The sequence below is a fragment of the Erythranthe guttata genome, chromosome 2 (assembly GCF_056151865.1).
Source record: "Erythranthe guttata isolate IM_541 chromosome 2, IM_541, whole genome shotgun sequence".
Taxonomy (NCBI): Eukaryota; Viridiplantae; Streptophyta; class Magnoliopsida; order Lamiales; family Phrymaceae; genus Erythranthe; species Erythranthe guttata.
The window spans coordinates 12,267,501-12,295,000 of NC_142534.1; the positions used below are offsets into that span (position 1 = coordinate 12,267,501).

The following is a 27,500-nucleotide window of genomic DNA, read 5'->3' on the forward strand; positions in this document are numbered from 1 at the left end:
AATTAGATTACCTTACTGCCTCAAGTACAGCGCCGATGTAAGCCTGTAGATATTCCACTCTTGTAGTGTCATTTAGAGTCCCATTGCGCCGTGTCATCTGGCCTGTCAGTTTGAATAGTCACTTGTTTATTCTCTCTGAGTGTGTGTATGTGTGTGTGTGTGTGTGTGTGAGAGAGAGAGAGAGAGAGAGAGAGAGAGAGAGAGAGAGAGAGAGCGAGAAAAAACCGTTTTCTTGGATATAAATAGGTGGATTTCCGTAAACTTGTTTTAGATACTCCAGCATTGCCTTTAGACCCGAAGGCAGCACAGGATACTGAGATGAATGAAAGTGTTAGACCGTGATTTTAAGACAATATTAACGAAATTAAATGTCATATTTCACCTGATCTACAGGTGCACCACCCCTTTCAACTGCAAAACAAACCACAAAACTAAAATTGAAAAAAGTAAAAAAATTATCGAACGCATAGGACTCTCTAGGAATGAGAGGATAGTGTGTGTGTGTGTGTGTTGATTTATGTGAAGTGAGATAAACATTGTAGGTCGTACTTATAAGTTCGACTGCCAGGTCAGCGTAAAATTCCTTCATATCGCTCATCATGGTGGGATCATCCTTGATGAATACTGTAATGTAATGGTTCATTCCTATAAAGTCAAACGAACCCTTTATTTGCTCCGACTCCTCTTTCGTGAAAGACGGAATCCTCGATTCCGCTCGTTTCTTTAATTCATCGGGATAGTCTCCAAACACCAGGGGATTCATTATCCTGCCCAAAAATACTTATTAGGTATAACCACCAAGTCAACAAAACAAAAGGAAAATGTAAAACTTACTAACCAGCCTATATAAAATTCTTTAGCTCTTTCAGTTGCCATCACGTCTTCTGTTGAGTTTGTGTACGGTAATAATCCGAACGTGTATATGTTCACTCCCACTTTGCCCTTTTGAGTACTCTAACAAATCATTGTTTTTGTCAGATTTATTACAAGAATTGTTCGTTAAGAAAAAGAAAAAAAAAATTCAGACGAGATAGATACCTTGTACTTTTGTCTGTACAGTTTAGTAACGGCTGAATGCGCAAGCAGCATGTTATGAACAACTGTGTATGGCCCAGTTGTGGAGTCACCCTCAGCACATCTAGTTCGATCGGAACAGCGGCCAGGTACCGCTATTCCTTCATCGTAGCCTCCTAAGGCAGCTATGTTTACCTCGTTCAGTGTTGTCCAATACAAAACCCTGTCTCCAAATTCCTTAAAGCACACATCCGCGTACTCCGAAAAGTCCTTCCTGCAATAACACCCAACAAATTAGTTTCTTCATATATACATCGAATATATAGATTATTGTAGAACGCATACACAATCTTTGGACTAAGCCATCCACCGTACTCGTCCTCGAGTGCTTGTGGAAGATCAAGATGGCTTAATGTAACATGTGGTTGAATTCCTGCACAGATACAAAAATCTCCTAAGATTTTCGTCGGCTTGTAATTTCGACCAAGTAATATATATTTGGAAGGAAACGCAGTTTTTCTCACCGTTGCTGATAAGTTCGTTAATCAGATTATTGTAGAACTGTAACCCCTTTGAGTTGATAGGTCCTCTTCCATCTGTAAAAACGACAGCAGAAATCAGGTTCGTATTACAAGGAATGAAGTAAAGAGAGAGGGATTCTTGATATATAATGTAACGAAATGCAGGGTAAAAAATATATACACGGAATGAGTCTTGACCACGATATAGAGATTCTGAACGCCTCAAGGCTCGTGTCGACCATTAGTTTGACAAAAAACTTCATTGTCATATATCATATATGTATATATGTGTGTGTGTGTGTTTGTGTGTTGAAGGGTTAGAGACCTTATATTTGTGATATCCATCGCATGCTATGTCTCCGGTGGCCCCCATTGTACGACCTAAGAATTAGAGAAGACATTGATAGTAGTGTGTAATAAATAAGCAGAGTTAAAATGTAACTTAACCATGGAAAATGATTGGTAGGAAAGAAAAGATAAAAAAGGACAAAAATTAGAATGAGACCAGAATGAGAAAAGGTGTCCCAAATGCTAGGAGTTCTGCCATCATCAAATGCTGCTCCCTCGTACTTCCCACATGCATATATATATATACATCAATTTTTCTATTTATTTTCATTTACATGTTTCAATCACACAAAAACCAAGTCCCCGAAAAGATATTTTAAAAAAAAACATTTGATTGTATAATCCGCTCAAGCTTGTTTGAATTTTTATCGAGCTTGATAAGCGATCGAGTCGAGTTTTAATCGAATTTATAAGCTTGAGATCGAGCCGGGTTTCATAGCTTATCGAACAAAAATATGTGTTCAAGTTTGGTTACTCTATTGAATGACCATCTCAACCAAAAGCTTGAGCTTGAGTTGTTAGTGAAATGTATCATTTAATATTAATATCTCCAATATGTCGCTGTGGGATTCGAACTCAAGACATTTCATTTGGTCTGGCTCTGATACCATATTGAATGATCATCTCAACAAAAAACTTAAACTGTTAGTGAAATGTATCATTTAATATAATATCTCCGATACTTTATTTTAATGAACCATCTTAAATCGAGTAGTTTGGTTTGATTTTAAGGTGTACGATATAAAAGAAAAGGAGAAGAGAAAAATTAACCAACTTGAGGGGCGGCAGTTCCGGAACCGAAAATGAAATCCGCCGGAAAATCATTCATTATCTTTTAAATCAATTGATTCTACTGCAATCTCACTGCTAGAAGATCAGGTGTTTGAATAAACGCGCTAAGCATTTCATATTTTTATTATAACGATATATTTTTTGATAAACTCCTAAACTGAAATTAAAATTCTCACCTTTCAATTTAAATTAGTTTTTGAATTATTCCGATGGCTTTGAAATTAATTTTGTATGAATAATTAATTGTTTTCACTATAAATTAATTGTTTAATAAGAAATTACCAACAAATTAATTATTATATTCCAACCAAATTCCCTTTTCCCCTGCAGTCTTTCTACTCGACCTGTCTCTCAGAAGTGAAAAAAATGTTCTTCATCTTCTATACATAGAGAAACAGGCGATCGGATATACGTACTCCATGGCAAAGAAAAACCAGAGCTTTTGGAGAAGAAAAGGGCAGCCATCTGGAATTCTTTACGTACTCCTAAAAAAATCCCCAAATAGTTAGAAAAAAAAGGCACTATTTGAGAAATCAATTCATATTACATGAACAAACCCAAAATTAAAAAAAATCCCAGAATAAGTGAAACCCACCTCGTGATACGCAACTTCCATGCTTAACTTTCCGACAGAAGATAAGAGAAACCAACTAGTGAGAACCAACCCAAGAAAAACAAATAAACAAAAAAGGTATGGATCTGCTAATAATGTAAGAAAGAACAGGAAACGGGGGTAGAGAACATAGAGATGAAATTTAGTGTCTGAATAAATTAGAAATTAATTGAAAGAGAAATTATAAGGCGGTTCGAATTCGATGAAGGGGGGATATTGGCGTTGGAAGATTCCAAAATTTTCGCGGGGTTACGTGTAGGATAAGCCCATGCCCATGTCCGGGATCACAAACATATTTATATAAATATATATATATATATACATACATACATACATACATACGATAGATACAAAAAGTACACCTTCTCTCTCATCTCATGCACTCTCTCTCTCTCTCTCATCGGATTGTTGAGATTAATATATATATATATATATATATATATATATATATATATATATATATATATATATATATATATATGAGATTAAGATGCATGTGCAATACAACATTGATGATGCTGGAGTGGACAAGCTGCCTCTGAGAAATTACACACCCTTTTCTTCTTTATCCTCAATCAATAATTGCACTACATTTATTTATTTATTTTAATTATATTATATTATGATAATAAATGTGTTTGTGTGTCCATGGCCCATTGTTAGAGAGAGCTTTATTATTACTGGTGGATGGTTGGGTTGGTTCAATTTATTTACTCCTACCAGTACCACCTTTCTTCTATTCTAAGATTTTAATCCCTTATTATTACGAGAATTTCTCTCTATTCGATCATTATAAATTAGTATTTTAAAAAAAAAGGCAAAAGACATTGTAGAGATAAAAACTAATTAAAATAAATAGACAAAAGAGAAAATTTCAGGACTCAGGGGCACCTTAGAATCAACGTATTTAAGACCATGATAAATTACAACCACCCCTAAAAATATGTCAAATTACGGAAAACATTTTATGTTTGGGTGATTACGATCATCCCTCAACTATAAATATTTTTAAACATTCAACTTCACGGTATTAAATTTAGTGAAATCTTACTAATCATGTGGAAAAGTCTCCAGTGTCTACCCGTTTTACCACATTCAAGCTCCACATTTTGAAACAAGATGATCATATTGTGATACATCAGAAACGTAACTACATGGTCGCACAAAACGAGAACATTACGTAGAATGTAGAAAATTATGTTGAATTTCACACCATAAGGGTGGATATTTGAAAAGATTCATAATTGATGGAGGTAGTTGTAATTACACAAACAAGAATTTTTTTATCGTAATTTGATCTTATATCAGAGGTGACCGTAATTTACCATAAAGACTAAAATACCTACCAGCTCGAGTTTTAAGCTACCCCATCGAAATGGCGTGTTTATTTCTAAAAAAAATTTAAAAAGGATGATTGCTTTAAACCACGTTAATGATTAATAATTTTAGAGTAAAAAGCAGTTTACCCCCTAAACTATGACCCGTTTTGTACTTTGCCCCTCAAACAAATTTTTTTTGCACGTTTTTACCTAAACTTGGTTTTTTGTTGCACGGTGCCCTAAAAATGTTATTTTCCGGCAATTTTGACCGGAATCTTACACACATGCCATTCACGTGAGTTTGGCAGGGTCAAAAGTGTCTATTCCCTTACATTCATCATATTAAATAAAAAACAAATAAAATAAACAATACTAATAATAAAAGAAAAGAAAATAAGAAGGAAAAATCTGCAACTCTCTTCCTCCTTCCTCGAGAGAAACCTGCAGAGTGTCGCCGCCGTAACTTTTCACCACAAACTCAAAGATCGAATCTATCTAAATATATTTTATTTGAACTGAATTTTGGAACTTTTTGGAATAACAATTTGGGATTTCTTTGACCATCAACACTGCTCCGCCGGCAAACTCGACGCTGACGCTGACGCCGATGCCACCTCCGCTGACGAGGGCGTCTAAACGTGCAAACCCTGCAACTTTATCCTCCACAAAAAATGCTACCAATCGCCACAACAAATAAACCACCCGAGAATTTGGGGAAAAGCAAGAAATTCTTTCACCGGAGAAATTGTTCTCTGCCCTAAATCTCAACAAGGCAATTGGCCTCATGACCATTCTCCGCCTCAGCCAGGGCGACAACACCGTCGCCGCCGTGGCCGTTCTCGCTGCCGTTGCTGATAGCGAAAACAATGTGAAAACAATTAGCAGCAAGAGTAATTAAAAATACAAAATAATTTTATAATCAAATTACATTCGTCAAATTATATATATAGAGAATAATTTTATTATATACAATTTCCCAACATTGTCCCTTTTCTACAAAATGTGAGCCATTGAAGCTATTCAGTGTTTTTTTTTCTTCTTCTTCAGAATGAAATTAGCAGCAGCAGCACATATCTTCCCCCAATTCCACCCTCCATTCTCACACCCCCACCACCCAAATCCTCCCCCTCCACTCCTCGCCGCCGCCATCACCACCCACCGCCGCGGCAAAGACCTATTCCCAATCAAATCTCACCAATCCCAGTCACCCAATCCCCAAACCACCGCCGCCGCCACCCGGCACGATGACGGCGGCGACCCCGGAATCCCATTCGAACACGTCAAAATACTGGCGAAATTCAAATCCCGGCACAACTACATCAGAGTGATCCAAGTATCCAGGGCGGCGGACCACCCACTCGCCGGATCCAGGCTCCTCCTCGACGCCCCCGGCAACATCCACAGCATCTCCTTCCTCTTCAAAATCCTCACCAACGCCTACTACGACGTCTTCGCTACCCTGCCGCCGATCCTCCCGCCCGGACCCGTCGGAATACTCGGATTCGGAGCCGGATCCGCCGCCAAAATCATCCTCGAACTCCACCCTCAAACCGCCGTCCACGGCTGGGAGCTCGACCCCTCCGTCGTCGCCGTCGCCCGAGAGTACTTCGGCATCGAGAAGCTCAAAAGCAAACACCCCGACCGCCTCTTCGCCCACTGAATGTGAAAACAATGGTGGCGGTTGCCAGGAACATAAGCGAGAGAGGGGAATTGGGAAAGATGAGAAGAAGAATACTGCTGGACGCCACGTGTGTATTAGCAAGGAAAAGACAATTTCGCCCCTGCCAAATCACGTGAGTGGCATGTGTGTAAAATTCCGGTCAAAATTGTCGGAAAATAGCATTTTTAGGGCACCGTGCAACAAAAAACCAAGTTTAGGTAAAAACGTGCAAAAAAAATTTGTTTGGGGGGCAAAGTGCAAAACGGGTCATAGTTTAGGGGGTAAACTGCTTTTTACTCATAATTTTATGCAATAGATAAAAGGGTATGATAAATTTCAATGAATAATAATGAAACCATAATAAAAACTTAATAGTTGCATGCTAATTATTATGGATCCCAATCAATCATAATTCATACCTAATACCAAATAAAATTCAATGTTTCAAAAGGTACAAGATAATTAACGTTTGCAGAAAGGAAATAAATGAACGACGTGCCCTAAATGCAGAGGAAGAATTGACCAAAATCAAACGAGATATACCAAAACTGTAAATATCACAAGGTCCCATGATGAGACTAGTCCACAAAATTATACATACAGTGTGTTCATTAACTATGTTGGTTGAATCCAATTTATTACACAATTCACATTCAAAATTATAGATCAACTACCTCATTTTATAATTAACCCCCACAATATTCAATTTCATCAAATTAAAGACGGTGGACCTTTGTTCTAAGGTCTCGTAGATTCTACACCGGGTGAAAAAGACAACGGAAATCCACACACAAATACATGCGAATGTGTGTAAAATGTGTACGGCTGAATATTACCCGTTGAACTTCGTTTGGATGTAGGATAGAAAAAAGTCTTGTTATACTCAAACTATTCACCATTAGGGTCGGCAAAAAATATCTGCAGATGGAAATCGAATTTAGTAAGACGACAGTTGTAATTTTACGGAACAGAAATAAATTATTTTTGTTTTTTTCGAAATCCATTTCACATAATAGATAAAACAAGAAATACCCTACATGTACATGGTAAAGCAAAGAGGGCCAGAAGAGACACATCGCGATAATTAATTCGAAATCCATTTATCAAATTGCGATTAAAATAGAAATATAAACTCCATTTATCAAATCTTTGAAAAATAGAGATATTATTTGAAAAGTCACATTAGCTTGCTCACCCAAAAAGTGGTGCATCAGACAGATCTAGAATCCTTGGCCAACTGAAAAAACGAAAGAAAAAGACCGGTAAAACAAGCAACTTGTTTCCAATTCCGGGTTCCAGCACCAAAAGCTGCCCCAGCAACAGCACCCGCTGTCAAAGTATTAACCTACAGCCATTTTTTTTTGTCAAATCGAAAAATATGAATCTTCGAATCAGATTTTTCGAAACAAGCCCTGAAAATTATCATTCATGAAGTCATGATATGTCAATAACGAGAGCAGAAATAGCATAAGTAAATCATTTTAATACACATTGCTGTTGAAAAGAGTTATGTGACCTCCGAGTTTTACTAGAACCTCGTTCTCAATCAATGTCTTACACAGATGGGTCGATTTGCTTTGGAAATTCTTACCAAAATTCAGATATCTTCATTTGATCTCTTTCACATAATTTCACATATGTGATCCTTACAAATAAGCAGTTGAAAAACCGAAGAGGCATTCACTAACCCAGTCTTTTTTCCGTCGATACCTTTCTAGCCCACAGTGAGAAAATGAAAATATTGCAGCAAATAATCCTAGAAACGAGGAGAAAACAACAGAACCACATAAATATCGAAACAATATAAGATCATAATATACGACAGTGACAAACAAAAAAAATATGTATTATACGAAAAAACACACTGAAAATTGGAAATGAACTTGCATTGTGGCACTACGACACACACACCTAACACAATTTATAAAATCCAAATGGCTTCTCAAACAACAACCATTATAAAACAAATCCTTATTTTATTTAAACTGATCTCAGTTACGTAATGTTTAAGAAAGAGATTAATCAGAAAAATGATGAAAGAAACATAATAAAATTTACATTATGCATATGTAGTAAATTACCACATGAAAACCCGCACTGGCCAACCGTCCTGGCCTGCAAGCAAACAAACGAGCACACGATATCAGCTATGAGCTCACGTAACAGGTCAGATACATGTAACATGCCACACATGTGCACCATGTGTAATATCTATGATCCTAAAACTGATTAAATAGAATGTTCGAGTAGCTTACAATGAACGATGCACGAGCACTGCCTGACAGACCTACCGAATATTTAGTTCAAATTAACACAAGCAAACAAGTTCAAGTCAGATGTATAGGATCGAATTATAATCAATTTTTCAGAATGCTAGAGTAGAAACAAACACACATCTGATATATTAGTTAATTGACATTAATTATTCAAACTGTATTTATTTTCAAATGAACACCTAAATAAAATTAAATATTCAATACATTTCCTTCCAGAAAGTTCCGATCCATGGTGAGTGAATTTACCTAGTCTCTTAGCATCAAATGGACCAAAACAAGAACCCCAAATAAATCCAGCCTGCATCAAATTATAGTATGAAACATTCTACATTTAACCGGTAAACCCTAAAATATGTGAACTATGAAATCATGTGAAGAGTGGAGAAAGTGGAAATCGGGTACTTACTGAGCTCATACGTAAGACGGAATCGACTGCGAGAGAGAGAAGAACATGGTACGGACTCCGAGAAATCCTCCATAATTCGATGGGTTCTTGTTAGGTACAGGTTCTTCCAGACATAGCCATAGATCTGTAAAGACAGTTAGATAACACAGAAGGTAAAATGGAACAGAAAGAGTATATAATAAAGAACGGCTCAGTTCCCTATTTCCAGTGTTCAACTGTAGATCCAAGGTCTGGTGGTAACACCAACCGAAAACAAGCACCAAGCACTGCCACTGATCGAAACCCTAGATCTGACCCCAAACCTCACTCCGAGTTGACTCACCAACACATGCACAGTCAACTCGGTGATAACTCACCCTCTCCACTCAGCACAAACCCAGATTTCTGCACACACAAAGCCGAAACCCTCACAGAAGAGGATTAAGACCAGAAATGAAGGGGTTTGAATAAAAGGTGAATCACACTTGTCTCTCTCTCTCTCACCACAGTATAAATACACGGAGTTTCAACGGTCTTCAGCATTAAATGTGCTGCGACGGTAAGGACACCCATTGTCCGGCCGGACCTGCGAAGGTGTCGCCGGAAAACGACAAGGGGTGACGATACACTGTAGAGAGAGAAGGGGACAAGGGAAGAGAGAGAAACGGCGCAACAGATGAAAGCTGCTAGGGTTGAGAGAAGATAGAGGAGTGGGTAAATGGAGGGCTCAGATTGAAGCCCTCTATCCGACGGTCAAGATCTAGGTTTGACTGATCAGTGGGCTTAAGTAACGTTGGGCCCGATTTCCCAAGTTGGGCTTTGAATTAATATAGCTATTGGGCCCAGATCACAACAGATCATTTTATGTGGGCTCAATACTTAACAATTCTCCACCTGAGACCAATAAAAGGATCAGTATGACACACACTTAATGGACTGGGATCATCATTGCCGTAACTTTGAATCTTAAACACTAATCACAAAGATTGTAGTAGAAGATTCACAAAGTTTTTTTTTTCCACAAAGGAGGTAATCACCAAGATAAAACACAATTTAACATCATACAGAAGTTAAACAAATAACACAAGCTATCACATAGAAAGCATTTAACAAGCTTGCACACAGCAAGCACAAACACACATGTCTGTTTCAATCATGTTTTGAGACAATGTTCAAGGTTCTCAAACATGATCTCAATTTTTCCACAGGTAGGCCCTTAGTACCCATGTCAGCAGGGTTGAATTCAGAAGGAATTTTCTCCAGGTCTATCTCACCATTTTCCACCACTTTCCTGATGAAGTGGTATTTGATCTCAATGTGTTTTGTTCTGTCATGAAAAACAGGGTTCTTGCACAATTGTATACCTGATTGGCTGTCAGAAAACACAACAACTTTATCTTTCAAAAAACCAATTTCTGAGAGCAGCCCTTTCAACCAGAGAGATTCTTTGATAGCCTCAGTGGCTGCAATGTATTCAGCCTCTGTGGTAGAAAGGGCTACAATGTTTTGAAGTTGAGATTTCCAGCAAATACAAGAACCACACAAAGTAAACACATAAGATGTGGTGGACTTCCTATTATCTCTGTTATTTGCATAATTTGAATCCACATAACCACATAAGACAATTCCTTTTTCACACTTAGAAAATTCAATCCCTGTTTTAACAGACCCTCTTAGATATCTCATCAACCACTTTACAGCCTCCCAGTGAGGCATGCCAGGATTAGCCATATATCTACTCAAACAGCTAATGGCATAAGCAATGTCAGGTCTAGTACTGACCATTAAGTACATAATAGAGCCAATTGCATTAGCATAAGGAACAGATTTCATGTCACAAATTTCAGGTTCAGTCTTTGGGGACTGTTCCTTACTTAGCAGAAAATGAGCAGCTAAAGGCACAGACACAGACTTGGCATTTTTTATGGCAAATTTATCTAAGATTTTTTCCACATAGGCAGATTGGTTCAGAAACAAAGAACACTCTTTTCTGTTCCTAACAATGTCCATACCCAGAATTCTCTTTGAATCACCAAGAAATTTCATGTCAAAGTTATCACTTAAGCACTTCTTCACATGATCAATAGCCTTTAAACAGGGGCTAGCAATAAGCATGTCATCAACATAGAGTAATAGGAACACAGGAAATTGACAGTCATCTTTGAAATACAAGCAAGGATCAAATTCACTTCTTTTAAATTTCAAAGAATGCATGCAAGAGTCAAATTTTTTGTTCCACTGTCTGGGAGACTGCTTAAGGCCATAAAGAGATTTCTTTACCAAACAGACATAATCAGGATTAACAGAATCAACAAAGCCTTCAGGTTGAGACATGAAAATTTGCTTATCAAGATCACCATGCAGAAAAGCAGTTTCAAAGCATCTTTGTAGCACTTAGGTTCATTTCCATCTAAAGCATCAAACACATTGAAAACAAAAGATGCAAGCTGAAAATTGTCAAGATGCTGAGGTTTCCTAATTTCTCTTCTAGGTCTATCCCTAGCAAGTTGATAATCATGCAAATCATCAATATCAGGCAAATCAGACTCAACATTTTGATCAAACACATTTTCAGGCACAGAAGATGACTCATCATCATCAATTTCCTCATTTTCAAAAGGAGGATTCTCCACCTCAATTGGAGCAGAGGGAGGAACAATAAATGAAGGCACAGGCAAACATGGATATTCATTTTCATTGAAAACAACATTTCTACTAATGATAGTTTTAAAACCATGTTCATTCTATAGCCAACATCTATAACCTTTTACCCCTTCAGGATATCCAATAAAAACACATTTTAAGGATCTAGGTTCTAATTTATCAGTTTTATGGTGCACAAAAGCAGAACATCCAAAAACTCTCAAATTAGACAAATCAGCTGGTTTCCCAGTCCACAAAGTTTCAGGCAAATTTCCAGACAAAGGCACAGATGGAGATCTGTTAATCACATAAGCAGCTGTTAAGACAGCTTCACCCCAAAAAACTTTTGGCAAACCAGATGCATGCAACATGGATCTAACCCTATCCATTAATGTTCTATTCATTCTTTCAGCTATGCCATTCTGTTGAGGTGTATATGCAACAGTCCTATGTCTTCTAATGCCAAATTCAGCACACAGAGAATCAAATTCATGATTGCAAAATTCAGTGCCATTATCAGTTCTAAGGGTTCTAAGTTTCTTGTTAGTTTGATTTTCAATAAAGGTTTTCCAAGATTTGAACTTATCAAAAACATCAGACTTTTGCACAAGTAAGAAAACAAACACTTTTCTTGAACAATCATCAACAACAGACAAGAAATATCTGTTTCCACCAGGTGTGGAGACAGGTGCAGGACCCCAAACATCAGCATGAACATATTCAAGGATTACAGTACACTTAAAAGTATTAGGGAAGGGAGATTTAGGGAATTTCACTTTGGACTGTTTACCCATAACACATGAATCACACAAAGGCATATCAACAACAATGTCATCACTCAGATACTTGTTTTTATGCAAGATTCCTAGTCCCTTACTACTGATGTGACCTAATCTTCTATGCCAAAGATCAGTCATGTCATGCTGGACAGAATTAACATGTGAAACAGATAATGCAGATGCAACATACATATTGTGCATTCTAACAGCTTTGAAGGAAATTAAACCATCATGCATAATATTCATAACCCCATCACCCCAAGTACCCTTATACCCAGAATCCTCCAAGATAGCACAAGACATCAGATTGCTACTTAGCTTAGGAACATGTCTCACATTTTTCAGTTTAAGCACAAAACCAGATTGAAATTTCAGACATACAGTTCCTATACCTAGCACATGTCTTTTGCTGCTATCAGCCATGGACACAGAGCCATTTTTCAATTCAACATAGGAGGAGAACATGCTTCTGTGAGGTGTCATATGATTAGAGCAAGCAGAATCCATTAACCAGTCATTATCAGTCAAAGATGCAGACACAGAATTCACAAAATCAAGATACTCATCTGTAATCATAAACACATCACCCATGTTTTCAGCAACTTGGTTAGCCTGTTCATTATTAGACTTAACTTCTTTTTTAGGTTCAGCACACCTATTAGCATAATGACCAGACTTGCCACAGTTGTAACATTTCCTATGTTTGAGCTTGTTCTTACTCCCTACTTTACCCTTATCAAATTTTTGAAAATTTTGGTTACTGGAGGAAGAAGCCTTGTTTGAAAACTTGTTTTTAGGCTTGTTTTTCACAAAGTTTACATCACCCAAAGACTTGTTGCTTTTGGTAGTTTTCAAATCAAGTTCCTTACTTTTCAAACCATTTATCACAGTGTCCAGAGTCACTTTATCTCTGCCATACTTAATAGCAGATTTGACATCACTGTAAGAATCTGGAATAGCATTTAGAAGAACAATGGGGGTATATTCATCAATGGTTTTATCCCCAGTTAACTTTATGTCTTGCACAAGTTTTGTAAAAACATCAAGATTTTCATCTATATCTTTGTGCAAGTCAAGTTTAAATCTAAAAAACTTTTCCAGTAAAAACATTTTTGAGGGTAAAGAGGTTTCAGTATAAAGCTCTTCTAACTTATCCCATAAATCCTTAGCAGTATCAAGCTTACCTATCTTTCTAATCACAGAGTCAGATAGGTTCAAAATAATCAGGGAGTAAGCAAGTTCATCAAAATCATCTTTCATTTCTTTTGTGGTTTTATCATCATAAGTTTGAGTTATAGCCTTGAAACATTTCTATTGAACTAAAACACCTTTCATTTTCTGTTTCCATATAGCAAAATCACCCTTACCATCAAAAGTAGCCACAGGATAAGAATTCATATTCACACAGAAGAGAAACAAACAAGGGCTCAGACACAAGTAAGAGGCACACTAACAAATAAGCTGCACACAGACAGCAACAGAAAAGAAACACACAAGCTGCACACAGACAGCAACAGAAAAGAAACACACAAGCTGCACACAGACAGCAACAGAGAAGAAACACACAAGCTGCACACAGACAGCAACAGAAATCAAACACACAAGCTGCACACAGACAGCAACAGGAAAAATAAACCACACAAGATGATCCCAGGAGGCCCAACAGAGAGCCAAGTGTTGCAGAAGGCAACAAAATAACCAGTCGAAGGCTGGGCTTTCTCAGACTATTCCCCTTCCCCAGATTCCTGCGACACTAAGCGGCCCGGACAAGGGAAGTTTGGTGTTGGCAAATAGTGTGAGTTGGCCCAGAAGGCACCAAAGTAACCGGTCGAAGGCTGGGCTGTCTCAGACTACCCCCCTTCCCCAGATTCCTGCGACACTAAGCGGTCCGGACAAGGGAAGTTTGGAGTGGCGAGTAGCCTGAGTTGGCCCAGAACAAGAGAACAGCGGAAGCAAGTTTTGACCACACAAGGTCAACCACAGGTTTTCCAGGATTTTACCCAGAAACAGAGTGAGTGAGTCACAGTAGTTAAATCCGTAGCACGAGTCTGCAAAAGAACGAGTGTCCAACTGAAGCTCTGATACCACTGTTAGGTACAGGTTCTTCCAGACATAGCCATAGATCTGTAAAGACAGTTAGATAACACAGAAGGTAAAATGGAACAGAAAGAGTATATAATAAAGAACGGCTCAGTTCCCTATTTCCAGTGTTCAACTGTAGATCCAAGGTCTGGTGGTAACACCAACCGAAAACAAGCACCAAGCACTGCCACTGATCGAAACCCTAGATCTGACCCCAAACCTCACTCCGAGTTGACTCACCAACACATGCACAGTCAACTCGGTGATAACTCACCCTCTCCACTCAGCACAAACCCAGATTTCTGCACACACAAAGCCGAAACCCTCACAGAAGAGGATTAAGACCAGAAATGAAGGGGTTTGAATAAAAGGTGAATCACACTTGTCTCTCTCTCTCACCACAGTATAAATACACGGAGTTTCAACGGTCTTCAGCATTAAATGTGCTGCGACGGTAAGGACACCCATTGTCCGGCCGGACCTGCGAAGGTGTCGCCGGAAAACGACAAGGGGTGACGATACACTGTAGAGAGAGAAGGGGACAAGGGAAGAGAGAGAAACGACGCAGCAGATGAAAGCTGCTAGGGTTGAGAGAAGATAGAGGAGTGGGTAAATGGAGGGCTCAGATTGAAGCCCTCTATCCGACGGTCAAGATCTAGGTTTGACTGATCAGTGGGCTTAAGTAACGTTGGGCCCGATTTCCCAAGTTGGGCTTTGAATTAATATAGCTATTAGGCCCAGATCACAACAGATCATTTTATGTGGGCTCAATACTTAACAATTCTCCACCTGAGACCAATAAAAGGATCAGTATGACACACACTTAATGGACTGGGATCATCATTGCCGTAACTTTGAATCTTAAACACTAATCACAAAGATTGTAGTAGAAGATTCACAAAGTTTTTTTTTCAGCTTGTAGTAAATTTGTGCATTTTCACATCACTAAAAAAAGCCCAAGAAGCAAAAAATGGGCCTCTAAATTGCAGACAAAGGCCCAAAAGCGCCAGAATCACTAAAAATTTAATCTCGTTGATAATTAGTTCAATTCCTTAAAATAGTCAACGTAGTCAACAACAAGAAATCGTACAAACCCGTGCGCAATAAAGCGGGAAGTGCCAACATTTAGTACAAGGTATAATAAAGGAAAAGAATCAGCGTTTACTCTATACAGTGGCCGTCTCTCTCTCTCTCTAGACTCTCGCGTGCTCCGAGGGTTTCTGTGGGCGTTTGCTGTTGTACGATTTCGATTGCTGGAATCGGCGCGTGTTCAATGGCGTCATCTCCGACGTCATCATCCTCCTCGTCACTGGCGGCGCCGTCTTCGTCCAATTTCTCCCAGCTTCCGGTGATGGGGATGAGGAAAAAAATCGTCGCAAAAATTTTGGAGAATCGCGTCACCCTCATCGTCGGGGAAACGGGCTGCGGTAAGTAATTTTTCCGCTGCTTTTTTGAACTGCTATCGATTTAATTTCACCCCGATTCCTTTTTGAATTTTGATCCATGACTGATTTTTTTTATGGCATTTATCTTATTGGCCGAATCAGTTAACTTTTTTTTTTTGGTCTAATTAAACATATTCTTTACCCTTGGAGTTCGTCAAACAAATCCTCATTTTAGATTTGTTCTTTTACATGGAACGATTCGGCAGAGAAGAACTACCACTCCATTACTTGTTTTTTCTGTTAATTAGCACATGTTTTTGTTTTGTTCGTTCATAATTTTGGTGGCTTGGTTTGGGAAATATTTTACCTCCATGAACTGTTTTGATCTGGTCGTCTTCAATGCTAATATCTTTTCGCGCCATGAACCACGTGGAAATTGACAATTGATTAATGTGATGAAGTCGAGTGTATGTTCGCTAATTAAATATTTATAGAAAGAGCATACCTAATAAATGCGAAGTAGCCACGTCGTAGGTCTAGGGCTAATTCTAATTCATGAATGTCGGTGTCGTCATCGAGCTGTTTGATCCAAGATGTGATCATATCTATTCGATCTGAGGTACTTTATTTATACCCATCAATATAGCAGTAATTGATCGAATAGATAAATGGTCCAAATCGATGATTAATTAGAGAAAAATCGGATTTCAGGAGGAAGAATGGAATCCAACTCATATCATAATGTATGATAATTAAAAATGTATTAATTTAGTAATATATCTCATGTTGAGTATAAATTGAGCGGGATTGGAGTTGACAGCGTACAAAATGGAAAACAGAATTCCTTATGGGTGTACCCGGTAAATGTAATTTTCCAACTATTCACGATTCACATGGAAAAAAAATTAATGCATTTTTCATGGTCTGTGCTCTCTTTAGAAATAAATTATCTTTCAAATCGCACGGGTTGAGTTATTGTCAAATTCCATATTTCTTAAATTTCCCTATTCCAATGACTTTATACTCTTTGCATGGTTATGATACATGTATTATTTTTCTTGTAACTACTCCAGACCAATTTTGTTATGCTTACTGAATCTTTGCTTCACTTGAAGGGAAGAGCTCGCAAATCCCACAATTCCTACTCGAAGAAAACATAGAGCCCATACTTTGTACTCAACCAAGGAGATTTGCCGTTGTAGCTGTTGCCAGAATGGTAGCAAGGGCTCGTAATTGTGATGTAGGTGGAGAGGTTGGGTACCACATCGGTCATTCCAAGGTCTTCTCAAATAGGTAGGATTATGATTAATGTCCTTCCTGGGAATATCGTTTGCCCCCTTCCAAATTTGCTCATAAACACGCACATCTTTGTCAAGATACATATTCTAAGATATGTCATTTAATGTATATCAGTAGTATTGCTTGTATATGGCCTATCACAATTTTAGTCCTCGTTCTGATTATTATTTGATTAATTGGCAACATTAAATATCTCCTGTCAGGTCCAAGATTGTTTTCAAAACGGCTGGGGTTTTGTTAGATGAAATGCGGGAGAAGGGACTGAAGGCTCTTAAATACAAAGTTATTGTGCTTGACGAAGTCCATGAAAGATCTGTGGAGTCTGATCTTGTTCTTGTTTGCATAAAGCAGTTCTTACTTCGAAACAATGACTTAAGGTTTGCAACTTTTGGCATAATCTTTGCACTTTTTGTATATCTGTACTTAGCAGTGTATGCAGTATGCAGCACGAGAACAGTATATCCACTAGAAGCTCTAAACACATATATATTTTATAGGGTGGTTCTGATGTCTGCAACTGCTGACATTTCAAGATATCGCGAGTACTTCAAGGATCTTGGTAGGGGTGAAAGAGTAGAAGTTTTGGCAATCCCTAGCTCTGGGAAGAACACTATCTTTCAAAAGAAAGTCTCGTACCTTGAACAGGTATTACATGCTAGCAGTACTAATAGGGTCATCTACTAGTGTATTTTTGTATCTCTCACTATGGTTAGAAGGCCCATGATTATCAACTTGGTTCTGAAACACGTCACACAAGCTGAAATATCAATTTGACTCTCTGTTTGCTATTTCATGTTATTACAACTAGTTTTTGTTTCATAGGTGAGCGAGCTTCTCGGAATGAACTGTGATGATCTTTCTATGAAATACTGCTCTGGACCAAGCCCAGCAGTGTCTGAAGCTAATTTCAAGCCTGAAGTGCACAGGCTCATCCATGATTTGGTGATACACATTCACAAAAATGAACCCGATATTGAGAAGAGCATTTTGATCTTCCTCCCAACGTATGCTGCATTGGAGCAGCAGTGGTTCCTCTTGAAGCCTTTCACTGCGAATTTCAAAGTTCACATTTTGCATCGGAGCATTGACACTGAACAAGCGCTCAGAGCGATGAAGATCTGGAGATCTCATCGTAAGGTAACATGTCACAACCATCTCTAGATTTTCTTCCAGCTTCATGTGCATATATACTCGATGATGTTGAGCAGATTAGCGATGTGAAAAGTTAAGCCGAGCCCAAGATAATCTCAACATTACTATCCATTTTCTATGTTTCGAATTTGATCTGAGCATCATCATCTTCGCTGTAGGTTATACTAGCCACAAACATTGCAGAATCTTCTGTGACAATACCAAAAGTAGGGTATGTCATAGACTCATGCCGTTCTTTGCAAGTTTTCTGGGACAATAATCGGAAAACAGATGCAGCAGAGCTTGTTTGGGTTTCAAAATCGCAGGTATATATACCGAGTGATGGTTCATTTTCCATTCTTCTGTGGTGAGATTTACTTCTTCTTATCTTTATAAGTGACAGGCTGAACAACGTAGAGGGAGAACTGGTCGGACTTGTGATGGTCATGTGTATCGGTTGGTAACTGGTTCATTCTATGGTCAACTGGAGGATTATGAGGCCCCATCAATACTGAGGTTGTCATTACGCCAGCAAGTACTTCTCATAAGCTGTGCCGAATCTAAAGCTATTAATGAACCAAAAGGTGATTTCATAATTACCCTCTCACAATTTCGTTTTTGGAAGGATTTTTTTTCCTTATACTGATTGTCTTTTTTTTTTTTCCTTCCTATTCCATTTTAGCATTATTACAGAAGACCATGGACCCTCCAAACCCTGATGTTGTTGAGGATGCACTAGATTTGCTGGTTCACATGCGTGCAATAAAGAAGGCATCTATGAGGGGTCATCACGAACCCACCTTTTATGGGCGTTTGTTATCCAGTTTCACTCTATCATTTGATGCTTCTATTCTTATTCTCAAATTTGGCAACATTGGCATGCTACGTGAAGGCATTATATTCGGTATATTGATGGATCTACAGCCTCTACCCATTTTGCGTCCTTTTGGTCAGGAGAACCAGGTATTATCTCGTTTGCTTTTAAGTTCCAACTTTTTTTTCTAAGTATTTCAACTTTTACTGACTGCGAGATATAATATGTTTAGGCCATGGAGTACACTGATAATTATTATAATGGAGGTAGTAAGGTTACTGGGCTAGGTAGAAAGGAAGTCTTGTGCATGGCCAATTTCTGCGCATTTCAGTTCTGGCAACGTGCTTTCAAGGTATATTCCGCTCATTTTTTGTGCTTTACTAGGTACATGATAGTTTGACATTACCTTCTGCAACTACCTTAATTATGCTGTTATATAGGACAACTGCCGCCTTGCACGGCTCAAAGCCATCTTTAAACCTGATGAAGTGGAAGATACAGAAATCCTGCTTCCAAAGATTGAAGAAGAATGGTGCTCCTCTCACAATCTTGTTCCACCTGCCCTCCAACAGATTACTGAAACATGTATGATTCTTTTTAAAACCGTAATACATCTCGTTTTCTTTCTTGTATTTATTTATTTTCCCCCTTTCTTTCTGCTTTATTCTAATCGTGTTATTTGCAGATGATGACATAATAAATTCTCTGCATCGGTTTCGGCCCAAGTTTCTGGTTATATCCAACAGTGTTCCGATTCATTACGATCCATACAACTTCCACCATGCATGTTATCTCAAGTGTGCGCAGAATGAGGAAGCTGATACTTCATATTTGAATTACGAAGAAGATGAGCATGACCATGCATCAAAGGAATGTATTGCTGTACCCTTTGTTGAACCCTACGACTTTCACACAGATGAGATGGCTAGAAGGTTTGCATCTATAGTGAAAGAGGTACCACACTTTGGTTTTCCTAGTCCAGTTTCTTCAGACAGAATGGCGATTATCTTTTTTACGGTTTTAATTTGAATGTAAAACAGATGAGAATCGACCTTACCGTGGATGTATCAAGAGAACATAATACATACACTTATGATCATAGAAATTACGCTGAATCGGTTGCACCGCTGTGTAGATATTTTGTTAATGGATTGTGCAACAGGGGTAGCCAGTGCCCGTTTTCTCATTCACTTCAAGCAAAAAAACCTCCTTGCAAATTCTATTTCTCCTTGCAGGTATCTTCTTAGAAGATTCTATTTTCTGCACCCATTGATTAAATTATTATTGCTCCTCTGGTATAAAAGAAAAATTAATTCATTTGATCCATATGCAGGGATGCAGAAATGGAGATTCTTGTTTCTTTTCTCATGAATCCGATCCGTCAGCTTTACGGGGAAATCAATCCAGTTTGTGTTCCCCAGAAGATGAAGAGACATATGCAGCAGAATCTCTTCTGCAATTCTTTCCCGCTCCTTCAAATGGACGTGTGCTGTTACTGGATGATAAAGATCTTCATTTTTCTTCGAACCTTGTTCATCAATATAACCCGTCCTCTATAATTTCGACGACTTCTCAAACAGATCCATTCACAGTTGATCCTTCACTTAGCGGCATAGAAATCCTGTGGGGCCTTAGCCACCCTTATCAAACAATCATTTCTGGCGAAGGAGACGATAGTGTCGTGCGATGGAATGAAGTCAAATGTGTGTTGTGGTTTCCTAGGTTTGGTCAGGACCGTGAATACGGGGAAGCACATCAGAAGAGTACGGTGCAAACTTTCTTCAAATATCTAGCCGTTCGGATTTTGTCTGATTCCCTGCGTGACGTACAAGTAATCCTCACCATGAACAATTTAAGATTCTCGAAACTACAGGTATTACAAAACACGTAGCAAACTCTTTGAGTTCGGTGTCTCTTTTAAGATAAACACTTGGTTTTTATTTGTTTTGAAATGTTCGTATCAGGTGGAAACGTTAGCCAGAGACAGCTTTTTCTTTCTTAAAGGATCGGTTCCATTTGACGAGTCAAGCTTCGGGAAGTTGTCAGACGAACTCACCACCAAAAAGCCAATGGTGGTAGCAAAAGCGATTTCGTATATTTTCTATCTGCATACCCCGGCAGGCTTCCAGTTCGGAGATTATATGGCGTCACTGAGCCAAGATTTAAATAGCGTTTTTATTGGTTGATTGGTGTCCATAGTAAGTACATTGAGATCTCATTTAAATTATATAGGAAGTCAAAAATTAGTGAAACAGCAGCCTTTGTGCTTGGTTTGCCTGGGATTTTTGTATTTATCAATGTGGTCAATCCCTCAAGCATTTTGAACCTGTTTTAATGTGCACATACTGTGGCGTATTTGTGTTATGTCATCAAACATATTTTAAGGATATTCTCAAGTGGCAATGATGTCAGAGAAACTGCTTCAAGATTGTCTTGTAAGAAAAAAGTCATTGGTTATGAATTATGATTCAAAATTACTAATTTGTATACAAGGATTCAGAGCTAAGCATTTCATATTTATTATAACGAATAAGAAATTACCAACAAATTAATTATTATATTCCAACCAAATTCCCTTTTCCCCTGCAGTCTTTCTACTCGACCTGTCTCTCAGAAGTGAAAAAAATGTTCTTCATCTTCTATACATAGAGAAACAGGCGATCGGATATACGTTATACTTACAATTCAATCAGCAATACTGCAATGTCACGCGGAACCCTAGATTCACTTCACGCCGTGGAATCGTGCGCCTTCCAGCTGATGAGCTGGAGACCCTTCGTCAAAAACCTCGATTCCGATGTGAGTGATCGGAAGTCGAGGAGAGAGAGGGAGGGGAGTTGTGCTGGGGAGAGGGAGCATGTGAATTAGTTAGTTTTTTTTTTTTATTCTTTTTCTCCTTAGTTTTATTTTGGTTTTGGATTGAATGTGATTGAATAGATTCATACGTCGGACGTATCATTTTTGTTGCACTATTTGTTTCAAAGCTAGTGTCTTCCGAGCATAGAATTTGATTTCAAAAAACTGAAATTTGGACTCTTGAATAGGTGTTTGATCAGAACATGAGTTGATTCTGAAGATATTACTTCGGGCCTTGTTTGAACACTAACTAATGGAACTTATGACGGTCGATGCAAATAATTGAATTACGTGTTAGCCGCAACAAAGTTAATAAAATGGTGAGACGGCTTAGTATTTGAAAGGGAACTTTTTTCGATAGTTAGTAAAGATTATTTTTTTATTGAAACACTTGTGATTTTGGTTAATGTACAGAAAATCAAGAAACGTCGTTTGGAATAATTATATTTATGTGGTCAAGATATGAACTTCTGATATCTAGATTTTTAGAGAACAATTTGCAAAATAGATTGCATCCATTTATCTATCTTTTGGAAAGCACGGTGGAGTTCATTGATGTCTGAAATTGGTTCAGTTGATTTTAGTCATGCTTGTTGATGGTTATGACTTACGCGTGCGCCTTTTATGAGTTTGGTCGTTTTAATATTACAAATGAGCTTCATACAATCTTGTTGGATATGAAATTGTTCATTTCCTATTGTAATGTGAAAGAAAATTATATATAACTAACTGATTTGCCTATGTTTGTTGAACCAGATAATGCTTCGAAATTGGAAAGAGTGGGTGAAAACTCTTTGCAGAAAGCTCACCATCGAGGCCGTCGAAAGAAACACGAGATGAGAATGATGGACAATCAATCTTAGGTTTCTCAACAAATGTTGATTCTAATAAAACAGATTTTACCAGTTGAGATTTGAGAATGTATTTGTTTATATATGATATTTATTAGGCCCATAGATTTTGATACATTTCCTTTTACACATGTATTTATTCTATGGGACAAAGCTTACTCGTAAATTTCTCTCTCTTTTTATGTTTTTTATTTTTTTATTTGCAGTCTGAATTTGGTTTAGTTTGATATTAAAAAATTAAAAATTAAAAATAAAAAAAAAAATCAATTTTTTCTTCAAAGTAAACATATGACAAATTGACTAAAGAAATATACTGTATGCTAAAAATAAATTAAATAACAAATTCTACAAGCTGGACGGAGAGTAGTACAAGTCACCAGCCAGCCTCGCAAGAGAATTGCTAACAACGTGGTGCTGAGGGAGAATGGGGATCGAAGCAATTAGGGTGCTCAGAGCAACACGTCAGACTTTTGCCGGCGACACCATTATGCTCCGGGAATCCGCCGCCGAAGCCCGGAAGAAATTCGAGGAGGCGAACGAAGCCACCCGCTTCATCTCAACCATGATCGTCCAGGCCAAGCTCAACGATCGCGGAGGTTACGGTATGACTAACAACAAACCCTCTTCTCCCAATTCCAACCCAGTTCCACCCACCCCCTTCTCCCTTTTCCTTTTTTTCTCTTCTTCTTGTGATGTAATTGTGCACGCCAGGTGTTTGTCAAAAGTTCTATTGGGCCAAACACTACTAATTATCTTCAAAATTGAACAAAAATTTGCACTGACTGAAGCATTCGAATCTGACTTGTCTAATTCACAAAAGATTAATCAACTGAATATCACCAAAAAATCATTAAGGATGGATTTACTCCTTGGACATAGATTGCTCTTATCATGTAATTTAGTTAGATTGGAAAAGTTCACCATCCATAAACCATAGTAGTTACAGTTCTAGAGATAAAAAGGCTAGATCGATGCCAGTGGTATATGTTAAATCTTTTATCACTTGTGAACTATTCTAGAAGTATCTACAAAATCATGAAAACATAGTTCAATACAGAAGAAAAGCAATTAAGGAGGGAGAGAGAAAGTTTCACGTAATTGAAGCATACCTTAATGTTTAAATGTCAGATACTATATTGTTCTTCTTTCTGTTAGTTCAATGTCCTTACCAATCTTTTAGCATGTAATTGTTATTATTCGCTACGTCCATGTTTGAAAGTCGGATGACGTGAGCATCTCCAACCATGATGGATTTTAAGAGATAAAAGCAAATATACAGCACTTGCACTCTTATAAACCAAAGATTCCACTCCTTTGGGTAGGCTATACTTTAGTTACGAGCATCTTCAACACCTTAATTTGTACGAGTCACTCCATATGAGACTTGGAAGTTTTGATGGGTTTAACAGCAATTATATTCACAGTGATTAGTTGGAATGATAGGAGTAAATTGATCATCGTGTTATTGGATTCTATTTGTCCCTGTTTTGCATAATTATGAATTATTTAGTCTTCGTATATTTATTCATTTATATATATATATGTTTATGCATTGTACTACTGCAGAAGTGAAGCCTGGAAAAGAGCATGTTGGGGCAACACTGGAAATTCCTTCTGAAGAGATTCTCAAGACATCCGCATAAAAGAAGTGAACGGGGAAGCCATTATCATGGATTAGTACAATGATGGATCTTTTGGTGAGAATGTTCGATTGTTCTTCATTTTATGCTTTCTTCTGAAGTCTATCAAAGAAAAAAGAATATTGTTTTCTTTTTCGCTCACATCAGCAGATACCCTCATGTAACACATACTTGTCTTTGCTATATTAGTCATTGAATAACAACCCGAGTAGAACAGTGAGTTTATGGCTTTGAGTGATGTGTTTTGTGTTGTTTCCATTAACTACAGACAGCAGTTTACAATGCATCGTACTTTACCTAGTTCCATGCATGAAAAGAAGTCGAGAACTTCAAGATGGGTAGAATATTTTGTGTATGAAAACAATCACGTTTTTCAGATTTTATCATTCGACTTTTGTTATTGCATTTTACCAGTTTGAAGTATATATAATTGCACACTTGTATATCATTTTGAAGTTTGTATTAGTTTTCGCAGTAAATGAATGCCATTTGAATAAATTGATGATATATTACCAAAGCTATTCTTCTTCATCATCATCTTCTTCTTCTTCATCACCTTCTTCTCCTTCTCCATCGTCATCTTCTTCCTCAAGTTGCTCCTCCTCGGTTTTCTGGTCCGTGTTTGATACACCACTTCCTGAAATGGACGTAACACGACAATATATGATAAATGAAGTTGACTTAATTGGCTCAAATGGCTAGGATATGACATTAAAATTCTTCATCGCTGGTTTAACAGAACAAAAAAGAGTAAAAAACAATATCTAGGAAATATATATAAACATACGCCATAGTTTCTCTTGTATAATCATGACATGTCAAATAACCAGCTTTTAAGTTTAACCTATGAGATATTTTTTTTCCAAACCGAAACATGGGATATGAACAGAATGATTAACAATTAAACAGAATAATAAATAATTACCAAATTCACTGAAGCTTGAAGCTTGATAGCGCTCTTATTTGATGCCCTATTTACTCTTCCAATATCCGTTGGTATACTTACAGTCGCTGCTTCATCATCCACTTCACTTTCCGATCCATAACCAGCCCTTTTCAGAATCAAACAAAACAATGTCTAAAGAGTCAGTCCATATGGAAAGAATTGTGTTTGTGTGTGTGTGTGTGTGTGTGTGTGTGTGTGTGTGTGTGAGAGAATACTTTGTCAAGAAATCGCTGACATCCTGAAGATTTTTCAAATCAGGCACCTCATGGTTCTGCACAAACTTCCTTATCCTTCGGGACACTCCAATGGGCTGCAATCTGATTGAGTAGTGACGAAAGTTAATAAGTTTGGTGTCTTTGTTATAATTAAGCAGCACAATCCTCTGGCACGATGCAAGCTTGACCTGCAACACAATTGGCACGGAACATCCCCATATACTTAATCTAAATTATGAAAAACACTTTATTTATCCATAATTACGAAAAACCCAAACATTCGTTTTTTTTTTATCTTACACCAATCCCCTTATAGTGTGATTTTTCAAGATTTTTTGTAATGGAAATGGAACTAACATATTGGGTTTTCTAATAGTAGTCGAGGACATGACTAAAAATTCAACAACATTTTTAAGTTTCTCTGTCGCACGTGCCAAAAAAAGGAACAAAAAATAACGCAAGGTTTGCACGTGCCAAGCGCGCTGCATATTTTACCGCCTCTTTAAATTGGGGGTTTATTGAGAGAAATCGGGCATTCTCGAAAAACCCTCGCCCCACAGCAGAACACCAACTCGTGACTGGTGAGTTCTTCTTTCTCCGTTTCATTTTTTGTCCTCTTACTTTTGTATTTTGATTTTTTAACCGAACCCTAGTTTATATGCTCAATGATCTTTGTATAATTTTTTCTCATTATCCAGCTTTCTCTCTAATGCCCTAACTTCAATTTTTTTTACAGTACTATAAACCCTAAGTTCGCCGTACTCAGGTTGTCCATTCCTTCGAAATCTTAGTCTAATATGAGGTGAGTTACTGTATCTCTTTTCTGTGATTTTGAATTTTCCAATTCAATTTTGTTGTTCCTCTTTAACTTTTGAGCAAACCCTAGAATGGTGCTTAGATATGGTCTAGAGCATTTTTATTTCATCGATAGATTTAGTCAGAATTGGGCTGAATTTTGTTTATAATTCCTGTTTCTTCGCTCTTTTTTCCATTTTAACAGTTAATTTTTAAACAGATGCTAGATCCTTTTCATTGCTCGATAGTATAATTTTGTTTTAGTGTTTAACTATGGTTGTTCACAGTTGAGGAGATATTTAATTTATCCAGATTGTTTTTCCGTTTGGTGTTCCTGATATTGTTGTGTTGTTGTTTGTTTGATTTGTTCCCCCTGTTCTGCAGTCGGCCGATGGAGGAAGATGCTCCTGTAAGATATCTCACCCTTTTATCTATTCTTACCCTCTTTATTTCATTTTCATTAGTCCATATTTGATTTGGCTATATGTCATGGCTTTTAGTAGGCTCTTAGTTTGTATTGCAGTATCTTAAAATTGTGTTTGCCATCATTTTTTCTTTGAACAGCACTAACATATACATTTTCGCACGTCAAATTAAATCGAGGCTTCTCAATTGTGGGGTTTTTTCTCTTTTACCTTTTTTGCAGTTATATTATGGTTGACTTACAAATTTTAGGTTCTCTTATCACCATTCAGAACAATGGGACACATAATTTTAGTTGTCAAATAGTCTGACAAAGCAGATTGCTTGTGTTCTAGAAAGCTGAATATATAAAGAGTATTCTAGCGATACCCAATAAATGGTAGATAGAGATGTATATATCAAGGCAGTTTTGTTTCCTCTCGGATTTGTGGATACTTTCTACTCAATAAGAAAATCACCTATCCGTATCTATGATGCCTCTGCAAATTTTTTTTTCAATTCGTAATACCAAGCAATGTTTTGATGTCAATAAACATTTCATTGCCATCAAATTTCTGCTTCATGTAATAAATTAAACGCATGAATTGCTGTTGTTGAAGTCTGACCCAGTTTTTTTTGCTTCTTTTAATCCCTGCGTTTGTCATTTGTGTGCTCTTGTAATTATCTACATGCATCCTTTGCTCACCTAAACTAATCTTTTGACAGAGTAAGAA

General features: G+C 37.6%; 5 protein-coding genes and 1 long non-coding RNA gene across 11 annotated transcripts in view; 3 read left to right on the forward strand and 3 right to left on the reverse strand.

Moving 5' to 3' along the window:
• The window catches only part of LOC105969675 (beta-glucosidase 11-like), a 3,790-nt gene extending 1,931 nt beyond the window's left edge, over nt 1–1,859 (reverse strand). For 2 of the 4 annotated variants that reach the window (XR_016035194.1, XR_016035193.1), the window contains exons 1-9: nt 1,717–1,859; nt 1,539–1,610; nt 1,360–1,447; nt 1,039–1,288; nt 839–954; nt 550–767; nt 383–411; nt 226–313; nt 12–102 (exon numbers count right to left, since the gene is read on the reverse strand). Coding sequence is in view for 2 of the 4 variants with exons in the window: in XM_088827544.1 (XP_088683670.1) it covers nt 12–102; nt 226–313; nt 383–411; nt 550–767; nt 839–942; nt 1,039–1,288; nt 1,360–1,447; nt 1,539–1,610; nt 1,717–1,804 (1,028 nt within the window). In the remaining 2 variants the exon portion in view is untranslated. The remainder of the gene's footprint in view (nt 1–11; nt 103–225; nt 314–382; nt 412–549; nt 768–838; nt 955–1,038; nt 1,289–1,359; nt 1,448–1,538; nt 1,611–1,716) is intronic. The other 2 variants (XM_088827544.1, XM_012994448.2) reach the window with 2 other exon arrangements.
• LOC148772344 (uncharacterized) lies at nt 1,860–2,650 on the reverse strand. The gene is made up of 2 exons (XR_016035196.1): nt 2,041–2,650; nt 1,860–1,916 (listed from the first exon to the last, which is right to left on the reverse strand). It is a non-coding gene; the product is annotated as an uncharacterized LOC148772344 (long non-coding RNA).
• Nucleotides 2,651–6,805: 4,155 nt separating this feature from the next.
• On the reverse strand, nt 6,806–9,028 carry LOC105969700 (outer envelope pore protein 16-4, chloroplastic). The gene is given in 8 exon segments (XM_012994473.2): nt 6,806–7,185; nt 7,463–7,612; nt 7,956–8,023; nt 8,349–8,382; nt 8,523–8,554; nt 8,790–8,841; nt 8,950–8,985; nt 8,987–9,028. Coding segments are annotated over 7 exon segments (393 nt in total). The 5' UTR covers nt 9,023–9,028; the 3' UTR covers nt 6,806–7,185; nt 7,463–7,477.
• Nucleotides 9,029–15,441: 6,413 nt separating this feature from the next.
• Nucleotides 15,442–21,553, forward strand: LOC105969699 (DExH-box ATP-dependent RNA helicase DExH8). 2 transcript variants are annotated; one of them, XM_012994471.2, is made up of 14 exons: nt 15,442–15,859; nt 16,933–17,110; nt 17,320–17,493; nt 17,614–17,761; nt 17,939–18,253; nt 18,427–18,573; nt 18,651–18,831; nt 18,930–19,210; nt 19,294–19,413; nt 19,502–19,646; nt 19,747–20,015; nt 20,102–20,296; nt 20,395–20,934; nt 21,026–21,553. In XM_012994471.2, exons 1-14 carry the CDS (start codon nt 15,706–15,708, stop codon nt 21,245–21,247), a joined length of 3,069 nt encoding a protein of 1,022 aa, XP_012849925.2. In that variant the 5' UTR covers nt 15,442–15,705; the 3' UTR covers nt 21,248–21,553. The 2 variants fall into 2 exon arrangements, with proteins under 2 accessions (XP_012849925.2, XP_088667433.1); XM_088811307.1 differs by having other exon boundaries at nt 15,443–15,859; nt 16,938–17,110.
• A 1,539-nt stretch (nt 21,554–23,092) lies between these two features.
• Nucleotides 23,093–24,808, forward strand: LOC105969703 (uncharacterized). Its single transcript, XM_088811311.1, has 2 exons — nt 23,093–23,370; nt 24,335–24,808. The coding sequence occupies exons 1-2, from the start codon at nt 23,193–23,195 to the stop codon at nt 24,409–24,411; spliced, it is 255 nt and encodes an 84-aa protein (XP_088667437.1). The 5' UTR covers nt 23,093–23,192; the 3' UTR covers nt 24,412–24,808.
• Nucleotides 24,809–26,099: 1,291 nt separating this feature from the next.
• The window catches only part of LOC105969701 (uncharacterized), a 2,052-nt gene continuing 651 nt past the window's right edge, over nt 26,100–27,500 (forward strand). The window contains exons 1-4 of one of the 2 annotated variants that reach the window (XM_088811323.1): nt 26,100–26,150; nt 26,306–26,371; nt 26,749–26,773; nt 27,499–27,500. The exon at nt 27,499–27,500 is cut by the window's right edge and continues 67 nt beyond it. In XM_088811323.1, coding sequence (XP_088667449.1) covers nt 26,367–26,371; nt 26,749–26,773; nt 27,499–27,500 — 32 coding nt within the window. In that variant the 5' untranslated portion in view covers nt 26,100–26,150; nt 26,306–26,366. Of the gene's footprint in view, nt 26,151–26,305; nt 26,372–26,748; nt 26,774–27,492 lie in introns of both variants that reach the window. The other variant, XM_088811315.1, reaches the window with a different exon arrangement.